At 37.0% G+C, this 20,414-nt stretch overlaps 1 protein-coding gene across 1 annotated transcript in view; it reads right to left on the minus strand.

Moving 5' to 3' along the window:
• TRDN (triadin) overlaps positions 1-20,414 on the minus strand; it is a 217,612-nt gene that overhangs the window by 151,242 nt on the left and 45,956 nt on the right. Inside the window, exons 5-6 of the mRNA XM_074151019.1 lie at positions 20,281-20,307; positions 6,444-6,494 (exon numbers count right to left, since the gene is read on the minus strand). Coding sequence (XP_074007120.1) covers positions 6,444-6,494; positions 20,281-20,307 — 78 coding nt within the window. The remainder of the gene's footprint in view (positions 1-6,443; positions 6,495-20,280; positions 20,308-20,414) is intronic.

Raw genomic sequence — 20,414 nt, forward strand, 5'->3', positions numbered from 1 at the left:
AGGGAAAGCAGTCTCCTCTCTCCCTATACTGTGGAGAACTTTGAATATTTTTGCAGAAACTGTAGCATGCTTTTACATCTTATATTTGTATTAGCAGGTGCTAGCTCTGTGCAAAACGCTTCGAGCCAGCTTGTTGTCAGTTTTGGATGGGGCGATAGCACAGTTTTGCAAACAATAGCTCTGTGATGGTCAATGGCAGTGAAACATGAACTTCCGCACATCAGACAAAAGCCCTTGTGCTCTCTATGCCAAAAAATACAGCTGAACTATGCAGAACAGACTGGCAATCAGAAAGCTTGTTTTTAGTCACAGAACATCTTACTTGTGTAAGGGAGACTGTTGTGGGTTTTTTAAAAATTTATTCTATTCTGCATCCAGGTCTGGAGTCCTCAGCATAGGAAAGACATGGACCTGTTGGAGTGGGTCCAGAGGAGGGCCACAAAAATGATCAGAGGGCTGGAGCACCTCTCCTATGAGGACAGGCTGAGAGAGCTGGGGTGGTACAGCCTGGAGGAGAGAAGGCTCTGGGGAGACCTTATTGCGGACTTTCAGTACTTAAAGGAGGCCTACAGGAAAGATGTGGACAGACTTTTTAGCAGGGCTTGCTGTGACAGGACAGGGGGTAAATGGCTTTAAACTAAAAGAGAGAGGATTTAGACTAGATATGAAGAAGAAATTTTTTTACAATGAGGGTGGTGAAACGTTGGAACAGGTTGCTCAGAGAGGTAGTAGATGCCCCATCCCTGAAAACTTCCAAGATCAGTTTGAAAGGGTCTCTGAGCAACCTGATCTACCTGAAGATGTCCCTGCTCATTGCAGGGGAGATTGGCGTAGATGACCTTTAAATGTCCCTTCCTACCCAAACTATTCTATGATTCTATGATTCTCCATAGCGTTTCCCTGTTTCATGCATTGGGAAAAAAAAACACAAAACAAGCCTTGAATGACACTAACTGAATTGAGTGTCAGTAGACCTTAAAGTGGACAGAAAAATCTAATTGAAGGGTCCTTCACATCATCACAATGGTATAAAGGGCTAAAATGCAGGGAAATAATAATATTTGTGTGGACTCCAAGCTAAAAACATGGACCAGGGGTCAGTTGGCTCCTTGAGAAATAAAAGTAACTTCATGTATCTGGGCAGGGAGCCTGGAATGTGGATAAGCAGAGACCAGGCTGGTATAAGCATAAGCTATTTTTCTCTTCCCGTGATAGGCTGAAGGTGATCTCCGCTTAGTCCAAAAACCCTATCCTGTGTGTTGATATCCCCATAGCCTCAGAGTGTGCTAATCTCAGAGTGTAATGTTTACCATTGCCTCTTTTGGAGACACTGTCAGAGCTAAGCCTTTTGGGTAGAACCTTATCTGGGGAGGGCAGGTGTTGCCAAAAATTAAAGGGTTCATGTTTCAGGGGTGTGATGACTGGCCATTTTTGACTCTTCAGTAACAGTGCAGCAGGGACACCAAAGTCCACAGAAGGGACCAAAGTCCACATTTCATCCGACAAATGTGATTTTTCGTTTGCATATTAACTCTATTTTTTCCCCTTGAAATGTTTTCATGTTCACCTTCATATGTGGTCCAAAACCCCTGTCACAGAAAATACTTCACTGTCCACAGATCTTTTCCAGATTTAGTCACTTGGATATCAATTTCTTTGTAAAGGACTTAATATATGCCCTTTTTCAAGCCCACAGCGCTTAGGTGCAAGCATTAGGTTTTAGAAATAAGCCATGCTGGCCACGCTGCCATGTTTCTGTGAAACAAACTAGAGTTAATAAGTTTTTCTTTTTGCATATATATAAAAAAAAAAAAAGAAAGAGAAAGCACTTAAAAATGTTTTTAAGGCTGCAAAGTCAAGTATTCTTCAGCTGAAAAATGCTGGAACTAAAACTGCTTATTCAACTTTAATTCAACTATTTTATTTGCTTTAAGATATACTTTGCAATTAAAAGATCACCATTTTTGGTTTTTTTTTTTTTTTTTTAATAGGATGCTGGATTCATCCAGAAAAACTAAGAATAATAAGTAAAAATAGTTTTATGACACTTGCATAAGCTAAATTTTTCCACAACTTAAAGAAATTTTCTTGGACTTCCTTGCAAATACCAAGAAAGCATAAGCTCAGAATGAACTGTTATTAGCACTGGCAAAAATGTAACACCCCAACCTCATTTTCACTAACCTAGATTTTGAAAATGGCTGAAACATTTTTATATGACTTTGAATGAAAATTCAGCCTGAGGCAAAAAGATGAGCATGAAAAATTTCATCCTCAATGACTGGAGTGTGGTAAATTTATAAATAATCTAAAATAGGAGTTTATAATGGAAAATTTTAAGGTAATTTAACAATGTATTCCAAACTTAATCATATAAGAATATTGTTATCTACTTCACATAAACTTAAAAAAAAACAAGAAGCATAGCATTCATGTGAGGGATTTTTCCAAATTTCAGTCATCTAATAGTATATTTGATTTTCATCAAGTGGAAGACATAGTGAAGGGGGATGTGATTTAGCTTTTCTTCATTAAATTGTTTGAGACAGAGACATTCCCCATCCCAATAAAGCAAGTGCAAAAAGAAGACATGTAATAAGGAGGCACTAATTCCATACCTAAGGGAAGTAAAAATAGTTTCCAGCTGAGTAAGTCTTAAGTCTGCTGCTTAGTATAAAGCCAGGTGATGAGTGCAATAAGCGTGAAGCAGAGATTGCTTGCTCCAGCTAACTGACTAAGTGCTTGTCTACAGAGCAACACTCAGGAAAGTTAAGATAAATGAACTAATACAATGAAGTTAGAGTGCATTAGTCAGAGAGCGTTAAATCTCTGTGTAGATGCTTTTATTCAAAAGTAAAGCAACCTTAGATGGCTGTAACTTAATTCTTCTTGAAGGAACACTCAAAAAAACCCAAACCCAACACCAAAGAAAGAAAGGAAAGGGCTTGATCTGGAGAGGGGCACAGGCTTCCAGGTCCATACCAATAAACTAAGGAAATCCTAGTAATTAATGAACTGTGGAGGCACCTGGACTCATTGCAAACCACCTCAGTTACCTGTGGAGGGGGAAGATGCTTGTCTCTCAGCTTGCCCAGATCTTCCCCAGCTGGCACCAGACACACACGCTGCTCACTGCAGCGCCTAACCCTGTGCTGGGTTTAGCCCTTCAATACCAAACTTAAATGCCCCTATTAGAGCGAAACAATGTCTCATGAGATACGTGTTTGTACAATTTAACATTAGATTTAAGTGCAGCAGTCAGACAGTGTTACCTCCATCTGAACTGAGACTTAGGTTTGACAGGTACTGGTGATAGTCAAACTGCCCACAGCACTGGCTTCACCCTTGGCTATTGTAAGCCCATACAGCTAAATAAATACTTGACGACTATACCTGAGCCACTACAGCTACATCACTATCTGTACCATGTTACCTAGTTTAAAGTTAACTCAGGTATATCTGTAGCCGTACCTCTAGAAATCAGGGTAGACTGTGTCAAATGTAAATATGCCATTTAACTCGCTAATTTTGTCAACTTATTTGGGTTTCTAGTATACTGTGGATTTGTATGGTTCAGCTCTATGTATCTATTTAGCTCTGCCAAATACCTTATCTTTTGGCTACAGCAAATTAAATTATGGGGATACACTATATTTGTTTTATAATCTCATAATTTATCCATATGCTAAAACACCTGCAGATTTAATCTGTGATGTTTAATATTTGCACTATCAGTACGGCCCTAATAGCAAGCTGGTAGGGATGGGAGGGACAGGTATGTGCTACGCATAGCAAATGAAATAGTTTTGAAAGGCTTGGAATTGATTTTTCAGATCAGGCTGAATTCAGAGATACTTTCTGAAAAAAACCAGAGAGTCTAGTGCTAATTCAGAGGCATGCAAATATCTGTCCTAAAATCACTGTGGTTTAATCTATGGCTGTCCAGGGTGGCGTTTCATCATCACATTGGCTTCTTCCATCCCTCACTCCAACAAAAATGTATTAGTGAAGTGTATTTGGGAAACGTCATACAGTAGATCAACCTTTTCCCATTCCTTCTCAAGGCCTGTTGTAATAAGAGATATTTCCCAGAAATGCAGGTCAATCCATTTCACTGTTAACATCAGTTTTCCATGAAAATCAGAAATGATCAGTTCATTGGATTATCCTTGGACCTTCTATTAGACAGAAATTATATACTTATATCTACTTTTATCTCAAAATATTTCATTATTCTTCCTTGTCGTCAATGTATTGCATAGTTACCTCATATTTATTGATAGTAATAGTAAGAATTATAACACCTACTTCTTAAACAGCTTCCGCAGCTCAGAGCCTTGCAAAGTCTGTGTATGGCACAAAATGACAGACTTGCAGGACAGCTGTCCCACCCCTCAGCCTCTCCCCTCTGGGCAACTGCTCCAGCCATCACCCTTGCAGTGGCCCCACATAGAACTCTCCCCAGTTTACTGATGTCTTTCCTGTACTGGGTAGCCCAGAACTGGACACAGTGTTTAGGTGTGGTCTCAAGAGAGCTGAGTACAGGGGCATAATTAATCCCTTACCTCCACTGACTGGCCGAGCTCCTGCTCATGCAGTTCAAGTGCTGTTGGCCCTTTGCGAAAGTACTAATACATGAAATACCAAACTGGTACCACACTACTGTTTTGTATTGAATTTGTTCTCATGTGTACACGTAATCATGAAATAATTTAACTTCAGTGCTCTTAAGCATGAGCAAATGCTCTGTTGAATCATTTCTCAGAGTATTTCCTCTTTTCAGGATTAAATTGACTAAGAACAATAATTGAAATGGACTTAATTGCCAGTAGTTCATAAAAATATTTAATTAAAAGCAAATTTTAGGGCACAAGTTTGCCTGGCTCTTAATACTGTAAGAATCTTTCTTACAATTTCAGCTACTTCCATCTGGGATTTGCATTCATTGTATCTGTTCCTCCTATTTCAGTTCAATCTTTTAAAAATGAAGCTTATGGATGGAACTCCCTTGTAATGGGACTTGGATTCAGGAGGTTTGACTATTCAAAAATATACTTTAAATTACTTTTAAAACTGGAGTGTCCCCATATTTTTGGGTGGAGGACTAAAATTTGTTTAGGGTGTTTGCTTCTATTAAAAACATTAATTTTACCTCTAGATTTTTCCTATTAAAAACAATAAAAGATTGTATTTGCACATGCTTCCTTGAGGTTCTTTAGAAGGTAACAATAAAATTCCCTGAAGATTCATGCCTTTATGCTCTAGCTTGAGGCCAGACAGAATGTTTTCTTGTAATTGTTCCTCCTATCCACAAGATGCATTTTTGGGACTAAATATGAAAATGAAAAACAGAAAAAAAATTTGTCCTGTGCTTCAGTAAGTGATTGTATAAGAAAAGACTACATTATCAGACATAAGCATAAAGGGACTTAACTAACGACACCTGAATGCTTTTTTTCTGGCTTCTTATAACTTCTTATTAATCATCTGTGTTTTTAGAATACTGTGCTTGAAAAGACCTTAACTGGGATCCCTGGCTAATGGATCTGAGTTCATTATTGCCAGGCTAGCCCACTGATACCGTAAAAAATTCATTTTCATACAACATGATTTATTAAGTAGTTGGGAAGCAGCTCTAGGCACTCCAGATGACCCTGATTAGCACAGAACTGGAAAGATAGCACTAGAGGTGTAAAGTACTATAAAACCACATAAAGAATATATACAGAAATGAATATAATTGTATGAGGGAGAGTGTATGTATATACATACTATTTTTAATAAGCTTCCTTCTTGCTTCCTCCTGCCATTACTAAGCACAGCACTGGTGCATCAGAGAGATGCTCATCAAATTTTATGTGGCGTAGCCTTTACAGAGGAGGCTTTCTTAGGCAAAAAAATTTGCATACATCCCAGGAAATGTCTTTGTTTACACGACCTCTGAAAACCAGTCCAAACCAGTTCCTCTGTGGATTTTTGAAAAGTGCCAGTTAGAGAAGATTAAACAGTCTGAAAAAGAGTAGGTTCTTAAAATGGAGTCTTTTTTATCTCTGATACACACCTGTCTCACTGTTAGCTACAACTTCCTAACTTGGTTGGCACCCACTGGCCTATAAATTTGCTTTCGTCCTTGCCCAGCACACTTCATGGCTTTTGCACCAGAGGAAGTTCATCAGCACTCTACTTTCCTGCACCTTTGCTACAAAAAAGATTCCTGGATAAGTCTGGGCATGAGAATGGCATTTACAATATAGTCACATAAACATAAAATTACACTATTTCTTAATGTTAAAGTATATATGAATTTTTGATTATTTACAGTCTGTGCCAACTGATCTTTGAACGCTTCCATAATTCAACAGTGGTAACGTATGTAGTTAACAAATAGACTGTATATTACATACATATATGTAGTTAAACAAAAAAAAAACAACCAAAGTTACCCTTCGGTGCTGTTCTTTTTTCATGTCTCTCTGCTTTCTGTTTATGAATTTCTGGAAATAAAGCAATGTAGAGTTATCAATATTAAAATAATTTTCACACACTAAAATATCAGATGCATTCTCATAATAAAAAAACACCTAAGTGCTTCAAACATTTTAGCAGAGCCATGCCTTTATCTTCATATTCATAATTATGTACAATGAAGTTCAATTTCATATATATACAGACAATATGTATGGGAAAAATCGTAACATTAAGTGACTTCAGTACTTATTCTGTTTTTAATTGAGCAACACAGCTACTTTTAAAGTCAAGAATAGGTTTTGCTGATCTGTAACAGCTATACAGTAATGTGTTTGTCATGAATCAGAAAAACCGTGCTTTTACTGAACATTTTTCCTGTATGTATCTTGAGTTGTTTACTGGGATTAGTATTTTATGGTTTTCAAATTACCTTTGGAGGGAAAAAAATGTTCTTTTTACTTCATTTTCTCGAATTTTTAAAGCTCAAATGCTCGATTGGTAGCTCCAACACAATAAAAGTAGACTCAATGCTGTATACCAATTACAGAGATAAAAGTTCTCAGGTTAGGGATCGTTGTCTCAGAGAATGACTCATTTTAATCATGCTGTATACCAACGCACTGAGATCTGCCTTGTTAGAAGAGGCAAGTGGTACAATATTTTCCTGCCCTTGCTATGCTATCTCTTTCAAACAAAATTCCTTGCCTGTAACATTGATATTAAATTATTGCTATATACCTCTGTAACCGATTTTTTCCTACTCTCCCTATTGTGCCAAAACCAGGATAACATAAAGAACGCAAAATGTTGAATTTGAGAAAAAGCAAATGAGAATTAAATCAAGCTTGCATAGCACTGTTTTCACATATTGGTAGAAATTTCAAGGGCATTTATTATAGATATGCAATAAAGTCATTAAGACTGTATAGAGTGTCTGGTTTACGGTACTGTGCATATATTTCCTGCAGTGGGAAACTGGTATTAATTACTGGATCAAATTCACCTTTGACAAAAAATTAAACTTTAATGCCTATTGAAGACAACTCAAATATTCCACTTATACCCTTAGTTATTTGCTCAGGTTGTAACAGGATGCACATTCTCAAAGATACAGACCCTGATCTTTGCATAGGTCCTTGAAAATAAATACAGAATGTTTTTATTGGCTAGTATTTGCCATCTGAAATAATGATTGTGTCTGGTTTGCAAGAAACATAGCTATCCTATGGCATCAGCCTGTGTTGTCTTCAGATAGAGAGAATATTTCACTGAGATAAAGGGTAATAAAGGCCAAAATACGTATCACTGTTAGCCACTTATGTATGGCAGCATAACTAAGCTAATTACATGATGTCATTAAGCTAAAAGGACTTTCTCTTCTCTTTTCATCTTACTCTTTGCAGCCTGGGTGTGTAGTTCATTCATTGTTCCATAAACCTCAAAGGTTGTGATTAGGAAGAAATCATGCCATATTGATTTACTGTATTTCAGCTGAACCTGGATTATTTTTCTTTCTGCATCTATGTGAGGATTTCTTTTCTATCAACTGAGAGAATCTAGTTACTGGATTTTCAAACTTTTCCCACCTGTTCTACTTAAAAGGATGCATAAACTAATTTAGGTAGCGTAAGTGGTGGAAATGGTGCAAGACAAGAACAGCTGGAGGATTGCTCTCTGATTCTGAGCACATCTGAGCAGTTCCCATGCTGCTGCTCCAGACTGCCTCCAAACCCTGACTTCATGCATTTCAAGAAAGCTGAGTCACCTCCTCTGCATTGCAACGTACAGCAGAGACATACCTCACCCAGCTGAAGAGGACATCCTGCACACAGATATGAATGTGGCCCACTAATCACATTCTTCAGGCAGTCATCTATGCAAACACATATTCCTTGCTTGCATTAAGATGCCTCAGCTCTGCTGGGTTCCCACCATCTATTAGGTGTCTCACTACAGAAAACAGGCCTCTTTTTCTTGAAAAAGTAAGTATAAAGCTTTGCTATTTCTAAAAAAGGCTTTTAAAATTACTGTGGTTTTAGGGAATTTCTTATTGCTAGTTTGACTGCAAAATATATACTAAGCAATGACAGTAGAGCTGCCCATCTAAACCGACCTCACACTGTATCAGCGGTAAAACTTACTTGACACAAATACTTCAGTAAGGTACATAAAAAAGATATTTTCTAGACAGCTGCACCGAGAACCTCATCTAACTTGCTGCTACAATTAGGACACTGCACACCACATAAAACCCTACAAAAATTCCTTGAAGTTAAATACATCTTCATAATACATAAGTGTGTGTATATATGTTTTTATATACTACAAAATGTGCCATCATTAAGATCTCTTCACAAGCTCCCCATTATAGTTTGAACTATCATAAAAAATTGCAGCCCGGAACACTTCAATTCTGATACACTATAACCTAAATTTTCCCAGCACAAATAAATCTAGTCTCAACATATGCTGATCTTGATCAATTTACAAGACAGAAAATAGTGACTCTTTGCTAACTCCAAAATATTTAAAATAGGGAAACACATTAGATTATTGGAGATTTTTTTTTTCTGTTCTGAGAGTTTTGATACTGTCTGCTTCATCTTTTATGACAAATAGCTTTAATTTTCTAGTAATCGCATCATATCTTATTGCTGAGTTGACAGAGTGGCTGTAATATCATAAAAGACTTACATGGCCAGTTTAAAGCCTGTAATTTATCTCTATCAATGTGACACACTGTTAATAAATCCTAAATATTATGAATTCATGTTTAGAAAAATGACAGAATCAAGGAGCAGCAAGGATAATCTTTGTCACCACGGCAACCATCCCGATTCTTTATGAGATGACAGTACGGTTTATTAAATTATTGTAAGGGAGTACGTATTTTAAAAGCTGTATTTCATTGTTTGTTTTCTTCAGTTATCAAGCAGACATGAAAAATTATCTTTCCTCTTGCATTTCTTGGGTTTTGAATGGATAAGTACTTTATTTCCTTAAATATGGATACTGCTTGACACCAGCTTCTCTAGATCTCGAGTCTTCTGCAGATATAGAGAACATGCAGGGTGACTATTTTAAATAACTCTAAGAAGGGAAGCTAGTAGTCTCCTCACTGACCATTTCAAGAGGCTGAGAGGAGATATGTTCAACTATGCTGTTAGCAGGCTGGTATATTCATGTACTGTTGACCCAAAGGCAGCTTTACTGAAAATCCCTGCTTGCCCAACGTGCAGTTTGGGCACTGGCTGCCCCCACCTCACCCACCCAATTTTCATTAACAGCAGTTCACAGTGTCTAACAACAGCTCGGCACTGACTGTGCACTACAAAGTCCCACCTTCAGGAATATCGGGCCGGGAGAAAAAAATTGCAGTCCCCTGAATGAGCATGAGCCAGTGGTGCAGGGCAGTACAAGGTTATATCAGCCAGAGCACAGAGGCACAGCCTCTCGTGGTAGGGCATGAGGAGACTGTCCTGGTTCCTGAAACGGAGTTCCCTTCTTTGTCTGCTCTCCTGTTTCTGATCTTGATATTTTGTTATCTCCTTTTTTAACACAGTAAAACATATAGCATTATTCTTAGCTATTTTAACTGTATTGTGCTATGATAGCACCTGTGGGCCTCAGTCCACGTGAACTGCTTTAGGTACCACATGGAGTTGTAACACCACATGATATTCCACCTCTGTCACATAAGGGTTCAAACTTAAGGAGGGCGGTATTTCTTCTCTTGGTGGGAAAGCACAGCCCTGCATCTTGCTTCATTAGAGGATGAAGTGGCAAGTAGAAATTTGGCATTGCTAAAACAGCTCCTAGACCTCACCTTGTGCTGAGTTTCCATCTTACAGATGAAATATACCTTAAGAAAACCCAACAGACCAAATAGAAACCATCAATGTTATGAGAGGCAAAGTGAGAAAAAAAGGGATTATTGTCCCCATCTAAAACACAAGAATGCTTTACTCAAGGTAACGCATAAAGTCAGAAGGACAACTGGGAATTTAACTCTGATCCCTGACATTCAATATTATTCCCTCATGCTTAAAGCCATCCTGTTTCTACTTAAATATTGTAGTCAGGATGCAATGTAGTTTTTATGTATCTACTCTTTAAAAGGTATAATTAAACTCATGGAATTTCACTTGAAATGATAGTACATTGTTCTGTCTAAGCAAATCTTACCAGTTGGTTGTCTTTTCCATAATCTCGTACAGGTAACACAGCGATATACACCTTTAGTGCTTTAACATTCTTTCTTTTATAAATATCTTTATAAATATCTAAGAGTGAAAAGGAAAATGAGTTCTATTTAGAGGCCTGGTGAAATAGAGGTTAATAATTTGCTTTTGAGCAGTCAAAACCCTTACAGCTATTGCCAGCAATTTAATGGGGCTATATCCTTGCTAGTTTAACAAGACTAATTGGTAGCAGGCAGCTGATTAGCCTGAAGAGTTGGTGGAAACAGATACTGAGGGCAAGGCAAGAGTGAATGGCGTTAAGAGCTTTAGAAGATGAGAGGGATGTCATTTCTAATGTGTTTCTAGATGCTGTCTGTATGAAGAATTGTAGTCAACTCTCTTGCTGCTGATATCCTCAGGAGAAATTTGCAACTGTGCAGCTGATGTCTATTTTTAATCAAGATAGTACCAGCTGGTTAGGGTGACAGTTATCCTTGTGGGGCTAGGAGGAGAATAAAGGAATTTGTGCATTAGAGCAACTTCCAGCTAACTACTAATAGATGGTGTAACTGTACTCTAGAGGAAAAAAACAAACCCAAATTTTGCAAGAGGAAAAAAACACGGAGGAAAAAAAAAAAAGAGCAGGAAATATTTAGTTGAGGAATTAAATTGGTGTAGTATGTCTATATTCAGGAACAAAAGACAGTGTAACTGAAGGCTTTAAGTACCAGCATCCAGTGTTTGAAATTCTGAGTGACACATATGACTAATTTACGTGACTTTCCTTCTAGCTTGCCAGTAGCACAGTCTTATCCCCAGTGTTTTCTTAGATCTTGTCCTATTCTGAGATTCATAGCAATTTCATGTTGGGGTACAGAATAACTTTTTCTAAGTCATGTGTCTAAGATCTTTCTGGAAAATGTGACAGGAGTTGAATTGCCTTTTACCGATGAAAATGCTGAATGGTTTGTGTGCTCATCCAATGAGTGAGATACCAGACCACAGTCCTCTTAAGTATGGCTTCAAAATTGTTTATCCATCTCTTTGGAAATCACAACTACAATTTAGAGCATTTAGAGCACACAATTTTCCTTTTGTATTTTGCAGAATTATACAGTGTCTCTTTCATTTGCTCTTCTAAGACGACTTTTGACAGAGGTCACAGAAGACCATTTCTCATTCTTCTTGGTGAAAACTCTCTGCTCTGGTGTATATTTACCCAAAACAACATGTTCTAAACTGTAAATGTTGCTGTGAAGTGATGTTGTTTGGTCCTCAACCTATGAAGCAAAGGTCAGCTACTTTACCTTAGTTGCCTTTATTCTCTCCACTTGATACTTTCTTTGACATCACTAAACAGCTGCCAGTGATACAGAGAACATGACCCTCAAATATTTCTGAACAATTTACCTATCTTGAGTAGCATACAGCAAACAAGTAGGCTTTATGTTCCCGCAAGGATACAGGGATTTAACATGGCCTTCCAGATATATGTTAAGCCTCCTTTATAACCCCAGAACAGAACAAAAATAAATAGATTAGATTCCAGTTCAAGAGATATTCAATTGTTTCCACACTATTGTAGTTCCACCGGTCTATAATAGACATTCACTATAGGTGACCTCCTGACATCATCATCTTGCTAAGGGGTGATTCCAGGATGATGTTTTATCTTATCTTTATTTTTACAAGACTAAACAGCAAAGGACATGCATTGTGAGGAAGGCATTTTCAGAACCGTGTGCAGGAACAGGAAAACAACCCAGCCTGTGTAAAGATTTTATTATGAGCCACTCTTTCATAATCTCCAGCTTTCTAGCATGGACTTATTCTACTCCTCCTTTTCTCATCATGTTAAAGACAACTAAATATGTATATATTTTTCCATATTACTATGTTTGAAATAATAGCATTTCTTTTGCTATAGAATAAAATAGCTCTAGCAATTAATGGTGAGTAAAAGTGTATATTACTAGGTACTTACTAAAACAGTTTTATCAGAAAACCCATAATTGGTGTAGTTGACCCTTCCCCTTTGCTTTTTATTAATTTGGGAACTTTCATATATCTACCAGGGCTGCACAAAAACTAAATCTTGCAAAGTCTTTCAATACAAAATTGTCTTTCAGCAAAACAGGAAAATTTTTGTTTTTCCTGAGGAGCTGAGATGAGAGGGAAAGTTTGACAGAAGTCTCCAAGGCTGAAGAATTAGCTGTAAACATGGGAGCTGTTATATAGTTCTCTTAAGATTTGTTTCTCTGAGATAAATCCAAAAGTTGTACTACATCCTCCACCAGGAAAAAGGAAATTGTTCTGGCTAATTACAGCTTGAAAGCCTCAGTTTTCCAAGGCAAATGGAGCTTGACACAGTGCACAAACACTTGTTTTCTCTTCTTTCTAAAGCCTAACTGATTTTATGTTTTGGGTTTACTTTTCCCTCTGGTAAGATTTCCATTTACAGCAGAAAGGCAATATCTTAACAGAAAGGTTCTTAAGGGGAGGAGGGTACTTGCAATTATCTTTGACTAACTGTCCTGTAAGCAGCATTGGCACCCTTCAGGAAGACTTTACACAGACTGTTTTATATGGAGGAATTCTAACGACCGAGCTTTTGAAAGAGTTAGAAGTGGAAGTTACTATAAGATCTTCAGCCCTAAACCTTTTTTACATAAAAGTATTTTTTATTCCAAGTATATAAATATGTTAAGACTGTATTTTTCATTCCCAGATTGCAGTTCTGTAGCTTGGTTCTGAAATGTAAAAGGAATGCTAATTACACTTTGATTAAAAAACAGCAACAAAAAATAGCCACCAAAAACCCCAATCCAAATGAATCAGAGATAGAGCCATGTGATCAAAAACAGGTTTTTCTTTTCTTTCTGTGGAAAGTAAAATTGTCTTGACATGTTTCTCTATGGATTCCACCCTGCAAAGACTATTTTTTCATTATTTTTATGTTAAATTATTTTTTTCATAATCAATTTTATCAGTCTGCATTTAATTGAACGTAATTGTATGCAGACAAAATGTAGACAAAAATTGTAGACCTCTAGAGCAAAATTATATATACAGTAATACATAAAATCTCTAATCTTGATTAGCATCAAAGAAATCTTTTCGCATATAAAACTATTCAATAGGGTTTTTTTTGAGAAAGGAGGAAAAAATAGAATAAAGAAATCACAAGACTAACCATAGCTGCTCTGCTCAGCTTTAAAAAACGTCAACTCTGCAGATCCTACCTTGATGTATTAGTCTGAAAATACATATTCTTATAAATTCAATCACTTCTAGATCCAATTGATTTTTTTTTTAGGGGCCTGGTACGCAGAAGAGAGATACCGTTTCTGTGGGTCATGAGCATGTGGCTCCACTTGCTTTATCCTCTCCTTGGCACAGCAGTAGCTCACAGTAGCTGTGAGGGGGTTTGAGTTCTCCCAGAAGCATTCAGGACCCTCAGTTTGGTGCTGTGGGCTTAACTGAGTTTTGGACGACCGTCTCACCAGGTCAGGCATTTGCTCTGTCTCAGGCACAGCAGGCTCCCAGACAAGGGGGCATCTGCCTAACACTCTCCTCTTCTCTTAGGGTGAGAACCTCCTCAGTGGTCCACTTCTGGGGTGCAAAGGAAGATTTCCACCGAGATAAAGGGGATAGCCCTGCTTAAGGTTTTCCCTGACTTGAGAGGACGGCTTAAGCAGCTGCAAACCTCTGTGCTGCTACACTTCTGCCCAGGACTCCTAATAGCCTTGTCGCTCAAAGTTCTCTCCGTACTTTTTAAAAGACAGCTGACAAGTTTAGATTAAGATGTTAAAACTCAAATTGAAACTCAATCACTATTCTTCAATAGGCAAAAGAACTATAATTGAACATCCCTGTTCTCTAGTGGTATATAGATTTGTTTCATCTGGATAATACAGAAAATATTTTCTTTATATTATAAAATGCTATTTTATAGTGGATATGCTATTACTGTATTGATCAGAGTAAGTAAAACAAGATGAGATTTTAAAAATAACATTAATAACAGAAATGGACACCACAAAAATGCAAAATGCAAAAAATGGATATCTGGAAAAGCAGTTTAACATCTGAGAATTGAATCAATCAATGATTTTCATCTTTTAACACAGGGTGTACTTTACACAAAGATATGCAAAATGCTTTGTAGTGAAGTGTAGCCTAGGGAGACAGTGAAAGCCTTTTAAAGAGATCTATAATAGCAGCTCATACACAGAAAAGTGAACATTACCATATGGCAACATAAAAGAAACTGGATTCAGAAGGCATTACCAGTACAAATAGATATATACGTTAGGGATGAATGGAACTGCATAATTAATTTCTAAGTCACACATAAAACAACCACACCAGCAACTCAGTTTTCAGGTTGCATCTGTTTCTTTTCTCTAGTCCATGTCAAAGTTTTTGGTTGGAAATAGTTTTCTGAACTTGAATATTACCTCTAGAAAACCCACTTGTTTTCTTCATTCTTGCAGATTTGTTACTGTATGAAAAAAGGACTTCTAAATGATAAAAGGCAATGTTTTAATTTCAGTATTCTGCCCAGAAATAAAGTCAGTTGCCATATCAGCTAGCTATTTGAATTTTTCCAGTTATTCTTCTGATATAAACTATAGTACAGCATAGAACTGTTTTGGAAAATCATCACTGCATTTTTAACAGTTCTTATATCATTCCTGAGGCCTTTGCACTGGTCGCTCTTGGGCAACAATAAGGACTTCTGTCCCATCCACTGGGTAAACTGGACTTTTTTGTCTGATCATATATAATGATTCTTAGGTACTTAATAGATAAAAACAATCTAACACACATTATAAATTCCAGGACTAAAACCTTAAATATTTGTTGGTATGTTTTTCTCTACCCTATCTTACTACTCAATCCAGGGTTTTTTTAGGCTAATACAGGCCATAATATCAAAACCACTTTCAAATCCAAATTAGCAAATCCCCTACCAGTCTTCTCTAAGCAGGTTGTTCCTCCCTCTCACCTTTGCCAAAAAAACTGTCACAGATGTTTGCTTGATCACTTTTAAAAAGAGATGTAGGAAATGATCTGGTCTGAGAACCTTTCCTTTTGGGAGAATTTTGTTGTTGTTAGCACAACCATTGTTGTAACCAACTGTACCCTTAAAAGTTGCCACATCATTTAAGAAGAGCATGATGTATCTGTCTTCAGCATATTAATAACCAGTCCAATACTCAGGAAACAATATTCTCATTTAAGCTGAAGACAGAAGGATAAGATGCTTGGCTGAAAATTTTATTTGTAATTAACAAAATTTCTTACAACCTTTAACAGAAATGTGTGGTGTTTGTAGCTTTTTGATTTTTAACTGCATTTTTCTAAAAAAAAAGAGCTTTATAGTCAAGTAAGAAGAATAGAATAATTTCATATAACTATTGTATAAATCTTTCTATCTCATACATAGGTTAACTCACAGAAATTTAGACATCCATCTCTACCTCAAGGAAATCGAGTTTATTTTGACTGTTAGCATAGAATAACCTTATGCCAATAAAAACCTATTTGGTAATACAAAGATGGTTAACAGTGCTTTATTTCTTACTCTGCTTTCGAGGTTCATTGTATTTATTGAAATTAAAATTATTTACATAGTGGCTGACTTGTGTGAGGGAGACAGAGAGGAAGAGTGCAAGAGAAAGACAGAGAGAGAATTTAATCTAAGCTCAAATATAAAAGCAAGGAAGGATATCTGACAAAAATAACTTCCTAAACTTCAAAGTATAAAGTAAAAAACGAAATAATTCTGCCCTCAGAATCTTTTTCAAAGGTTTCGGACAACTTACTCCTAAAACCACATACCAGATTTATGTTTCCCAACCAGAACGCGTCAGCTGTTTTGGAGCAGAAGAAGATGCTACTTTAACATACAAAAGCCACTGCTGTGTGTGCACAGCTTGTCAGGTGTACCCTGGCCAGCTAAATGAGGAATCCGTGTTCAGATTTTAAATTTCCGTTACCCATATGTAAACTGAAGAGAAGTTACAGAACAGGTTTTTTTTTTACAGGGCTGATATTTTTCAGCCCTGACTGACAACACTGGAATGAGTGCACTTGCCTATATTTTACAAATCATTATTTCCAATTTTTTGCACCAAGTTTCTCAGCGCTTCTCCAAACTCACAACTGATGTCAGTAATGTCCACCAAAAATCATATTTTTCTATTTGTCTATAACAATAATTTCTAGTAAAAAGGACCAAAATAGGAGAAAACATACACCTGCCAAATAATTGGATTTGTCTCTAAAGGTTAAACTAACCCTGAAAAAATGAACAAGACTATCAGTCATAACCATTGTTCTAGAAACAAATGAAGCCAAAAATATATTAAGCCTGCAAGAAACTGTTATTAGGCTTCTCAATACCTTTTGTGAAAATACGCTGCAGTTTTAGCATGTTGAGAATATGCATTGTTAAGGACTGCAAAGTCCTCTACAGAATAATCTTTTACTACCTCACTGAATAACACATTTTTTTTTAGACAATATCAAATGTTCACTCTTTTCCAATTATTAAAGATAAATATTAGTGATAAGACTCAGACTGGCAAAAATAATTGCAATAAAAAACGCACTTGAGAGGCATTTTCATCCTTTCTAAAGGATTCTGAAACTGATATTAGTCCTGTTGCATGTGCAAGCCCATTGTCATTATTGTACTTTTATTATCTTTGCTTTCAATTTACATCTCTAGGAAGGTGATCTTTGCTTTCTTTGGGCTTGTAATTATCATTACACTTTTCTCTGCTTCCTTCGTCACTACACAGTGTCCTTACCACTCCCCTTGAATATTTTTCAATATGTAGCTGTATTGTGGTACTAGCAGTCTTCTTATTTTTTCAGTTACTATTACTATATTCCATTATAAAGTAAATTTTGTGCTATCATTTTAGCATTCATAAAATCTGCTAGTCTACAAAACAAACAATTGAAGGATTGTCCATACACCAAAAAATAGGTATGGAGATTTTTCAAAATCTCTCAGCCTATGAACAAATATCACAATAACTGTAGGTTAGATCCATTATAAATACGTAAAAATCAGGCACAGCAATCATAATGCATATTTCCAGGGTGCAATTTGAGTGAAATTTCCTGTAAATATGTGCAAAAAGTCTAATGAATACATCTTCTGGAGATGGCAGTAGTGTACTGCACAATCTCACTGGGTCATTTTTTTGTTTACGATGTTCAAATGCCACAAGCATAAGAAGAGCCACCTAAAGAAGGAAAATCCACAAAGCTATAGATAACAATGCTGTGCAGAATGAAAGGGACTTTGATGCAGAAATGGTCCTTTACAAGAAAGCAAAGAATGCTACACAGCCTAAAAATTTGGTTCTGATTTTGTGGATCTAACTGCTAGCATTTTGATACCCCAAAAGTGTCCCAATTTGTATAGCTGGCCCTCCTTTGGGTCCAGCCCTAAGAGCAGCCACATGGGAAAAATCACAGACACAATATCTTGTTTTGTTTTAGCAAGCTTTTCTTCTGGAAGTCTTATTTCTGGGCCACAGTCATGACAGCACACATAAGTTAGGAAAAGCTACTCAAAGAGACGTGCACCTTGTGCTCAGAGGAACAGATTGTGATGTCTGTGAGAGTGCTGCCCACACGAGCTTGTCTGAGCCCTCTCCTTCCCTCCCCTCCCAGTGCTTTGTCTTCTGCGCTCGTGAGCTTTAGCCCCAGGACTGAATTTCACTAAGCCTAAGCAGAAAAGCTGTTGACTCTAGACTTCATCACAGAGCTCTCAGAAAACTTCTGCATAGGCTTAGACCCTGCTCCTTGATGTTTACACAATTTTAAGAGAAGTCTGCAAAGAGAGTGAGTAACAGCTCTGAGAAGCTCAGAGCTGCCTCTCACTGAGCAGACAACCACAATACACTGGCATTTCTAAAGGACTGGCAGCTTCAGGCCACATTTGTTTTATTTCTGTAGCCCAGAAAAAGAGGTGACAAAATCAAGTATAATCGAGGCCATATCCTAGTTGCCAGGATGAAATGGAGACGTCTAGTCATCTGGAGGTGGTAACAAGTTATCTGATGATGTTGCTATGTGAAAGCTTAAGGCTATACCCAGAAAGCATCTTTGACCACCAGCTCCTTGTCGATTTCCTTCACACCAAAGATAGAAGAATCTCAGGCATCTATCTCGAGCAGGCTTGTGAGCTTTGAATACCGAGGAAAACATTTCAAGTTGGCAGTTAGATACTCAGCTCCTTGGATGGAAGACTTTTAGGTCCAAACAATCATCTCATCACTTACAACTGACTAGTTTTATCAGTTTTCAGCTTATTTTGATGGCTTCTCTGAACTCTATTTCTACAGCCGAGTGTCCCAATGCAAAGTATAAGGCATGAGTATGTTGCTGATTTCCAAAGAAGCAGGGATTGCAATGCTAAGCATGGTGATGTCCATAACGTTTTTATGGATTAAGCCTTCCCACCAGTGAAGTACCTTCACAGTACTCCCAGCCTGGTCAGCTACACTGGCCCATGGTGAGTAGACATCTTCCATGCATGTACCCAGCAACCCTAATAAGAATGTGCTACAGCTTCAGGCTCTGCACCCACTGTAAAATTAACAATGCATTTCTCTCTTTGGGAGAAGAGAGAGTGCAATGCTGAACCTTTTGTGATCCTTACTGATGGAGTAAAGAGATGTTTTCCTACACTGTCTATAAGTTACCTTCAGTCCTAATATGAAGGATCATCCATAAAAAGATGAATGGTTCTGGTCTTCAAGCCTATTAATTCCTTGCATGTCCTATTGAGACTGACAAAATGTGTCATTAAATAGAAGGCTGATCCAGTTCCAATTAACTTCAGAGAAAGCTGTATTGTAATCTCAGCACCAACTGGATTGATAGATTCTTCAATACAGGCATTTGCCTACTAAGAATTTGATGGATACCAAATTCAGATCACAGAGGGCTGGTTACACATCTTGTTATTATCAAGCTGTTCTCAATTTGGAGAAAAAAAACACACCCTTGTTTTGAAAAGCTTTAGATCCTACCACCAATATCTCAAGCCTTCCAGTAAATTTTCATTTTGATTTAATTTAAGTTGAACTTAAGTTTTATGTTTCAGCATAACAATTTTCATGTCTGAGAAGATTTATATTATAAATCCTACTTGCTTCACTTGTCTGCTTTAAAAATTCAATGATAAATAAGTATTTTTTTTCAGAAGATTCAGAAGTAGTCCTTATTTTAAGGTTCTGCATTGGCACAAGGTAAAATGCTTTTACATCACCTCACCATTATTTCTCACTAAATATTCTTTCTATACTATTCTTTCTAAATATTACTTCTACCCAGACATACACATAACTGGTATTGGTATGAATAAAAGTCTCACATGCAGGACAGGGGTACAGAAAATATTTCTGTAATTTACAGAGCAGCAAACAGTACAGCAAGTATTATTACTCAAGTTTCTTATTTAATGAGTTTGTTAAAGCACAGCTTACATGGTTAGTAGACTTCAATGTAACTAATGACAGAATCAACATCACAGATATACTAGTTAATTCTTAAAATGGTTGCAAAATATTTGCTCTCTATAGTAAGGCAACTGACCAACCTTTTTTCAGGGAAGGTTCCACTTCACCTAAACCAAGAGAAAAGAACAAACATCAGAGGAGAGATATCATCATTAAAAAATCATATTTTTTTCTCATCTTGGCTCATTTTAATAGAAAAAATTATTCTATTCTT

This window comes from Numenius arquata, chromosome 7, assembly GCF_964106895.1.
Source record: "Numenius arquata chromosome 7, bNumArq3.hap1.1, whole genome shotgun sequence".
Lineage (NCBI taxonomy): Eukaryota > Metazoa > Chordata > Aves > Charadriiformes > Scolopacidae > Numenius > Numenius arquata.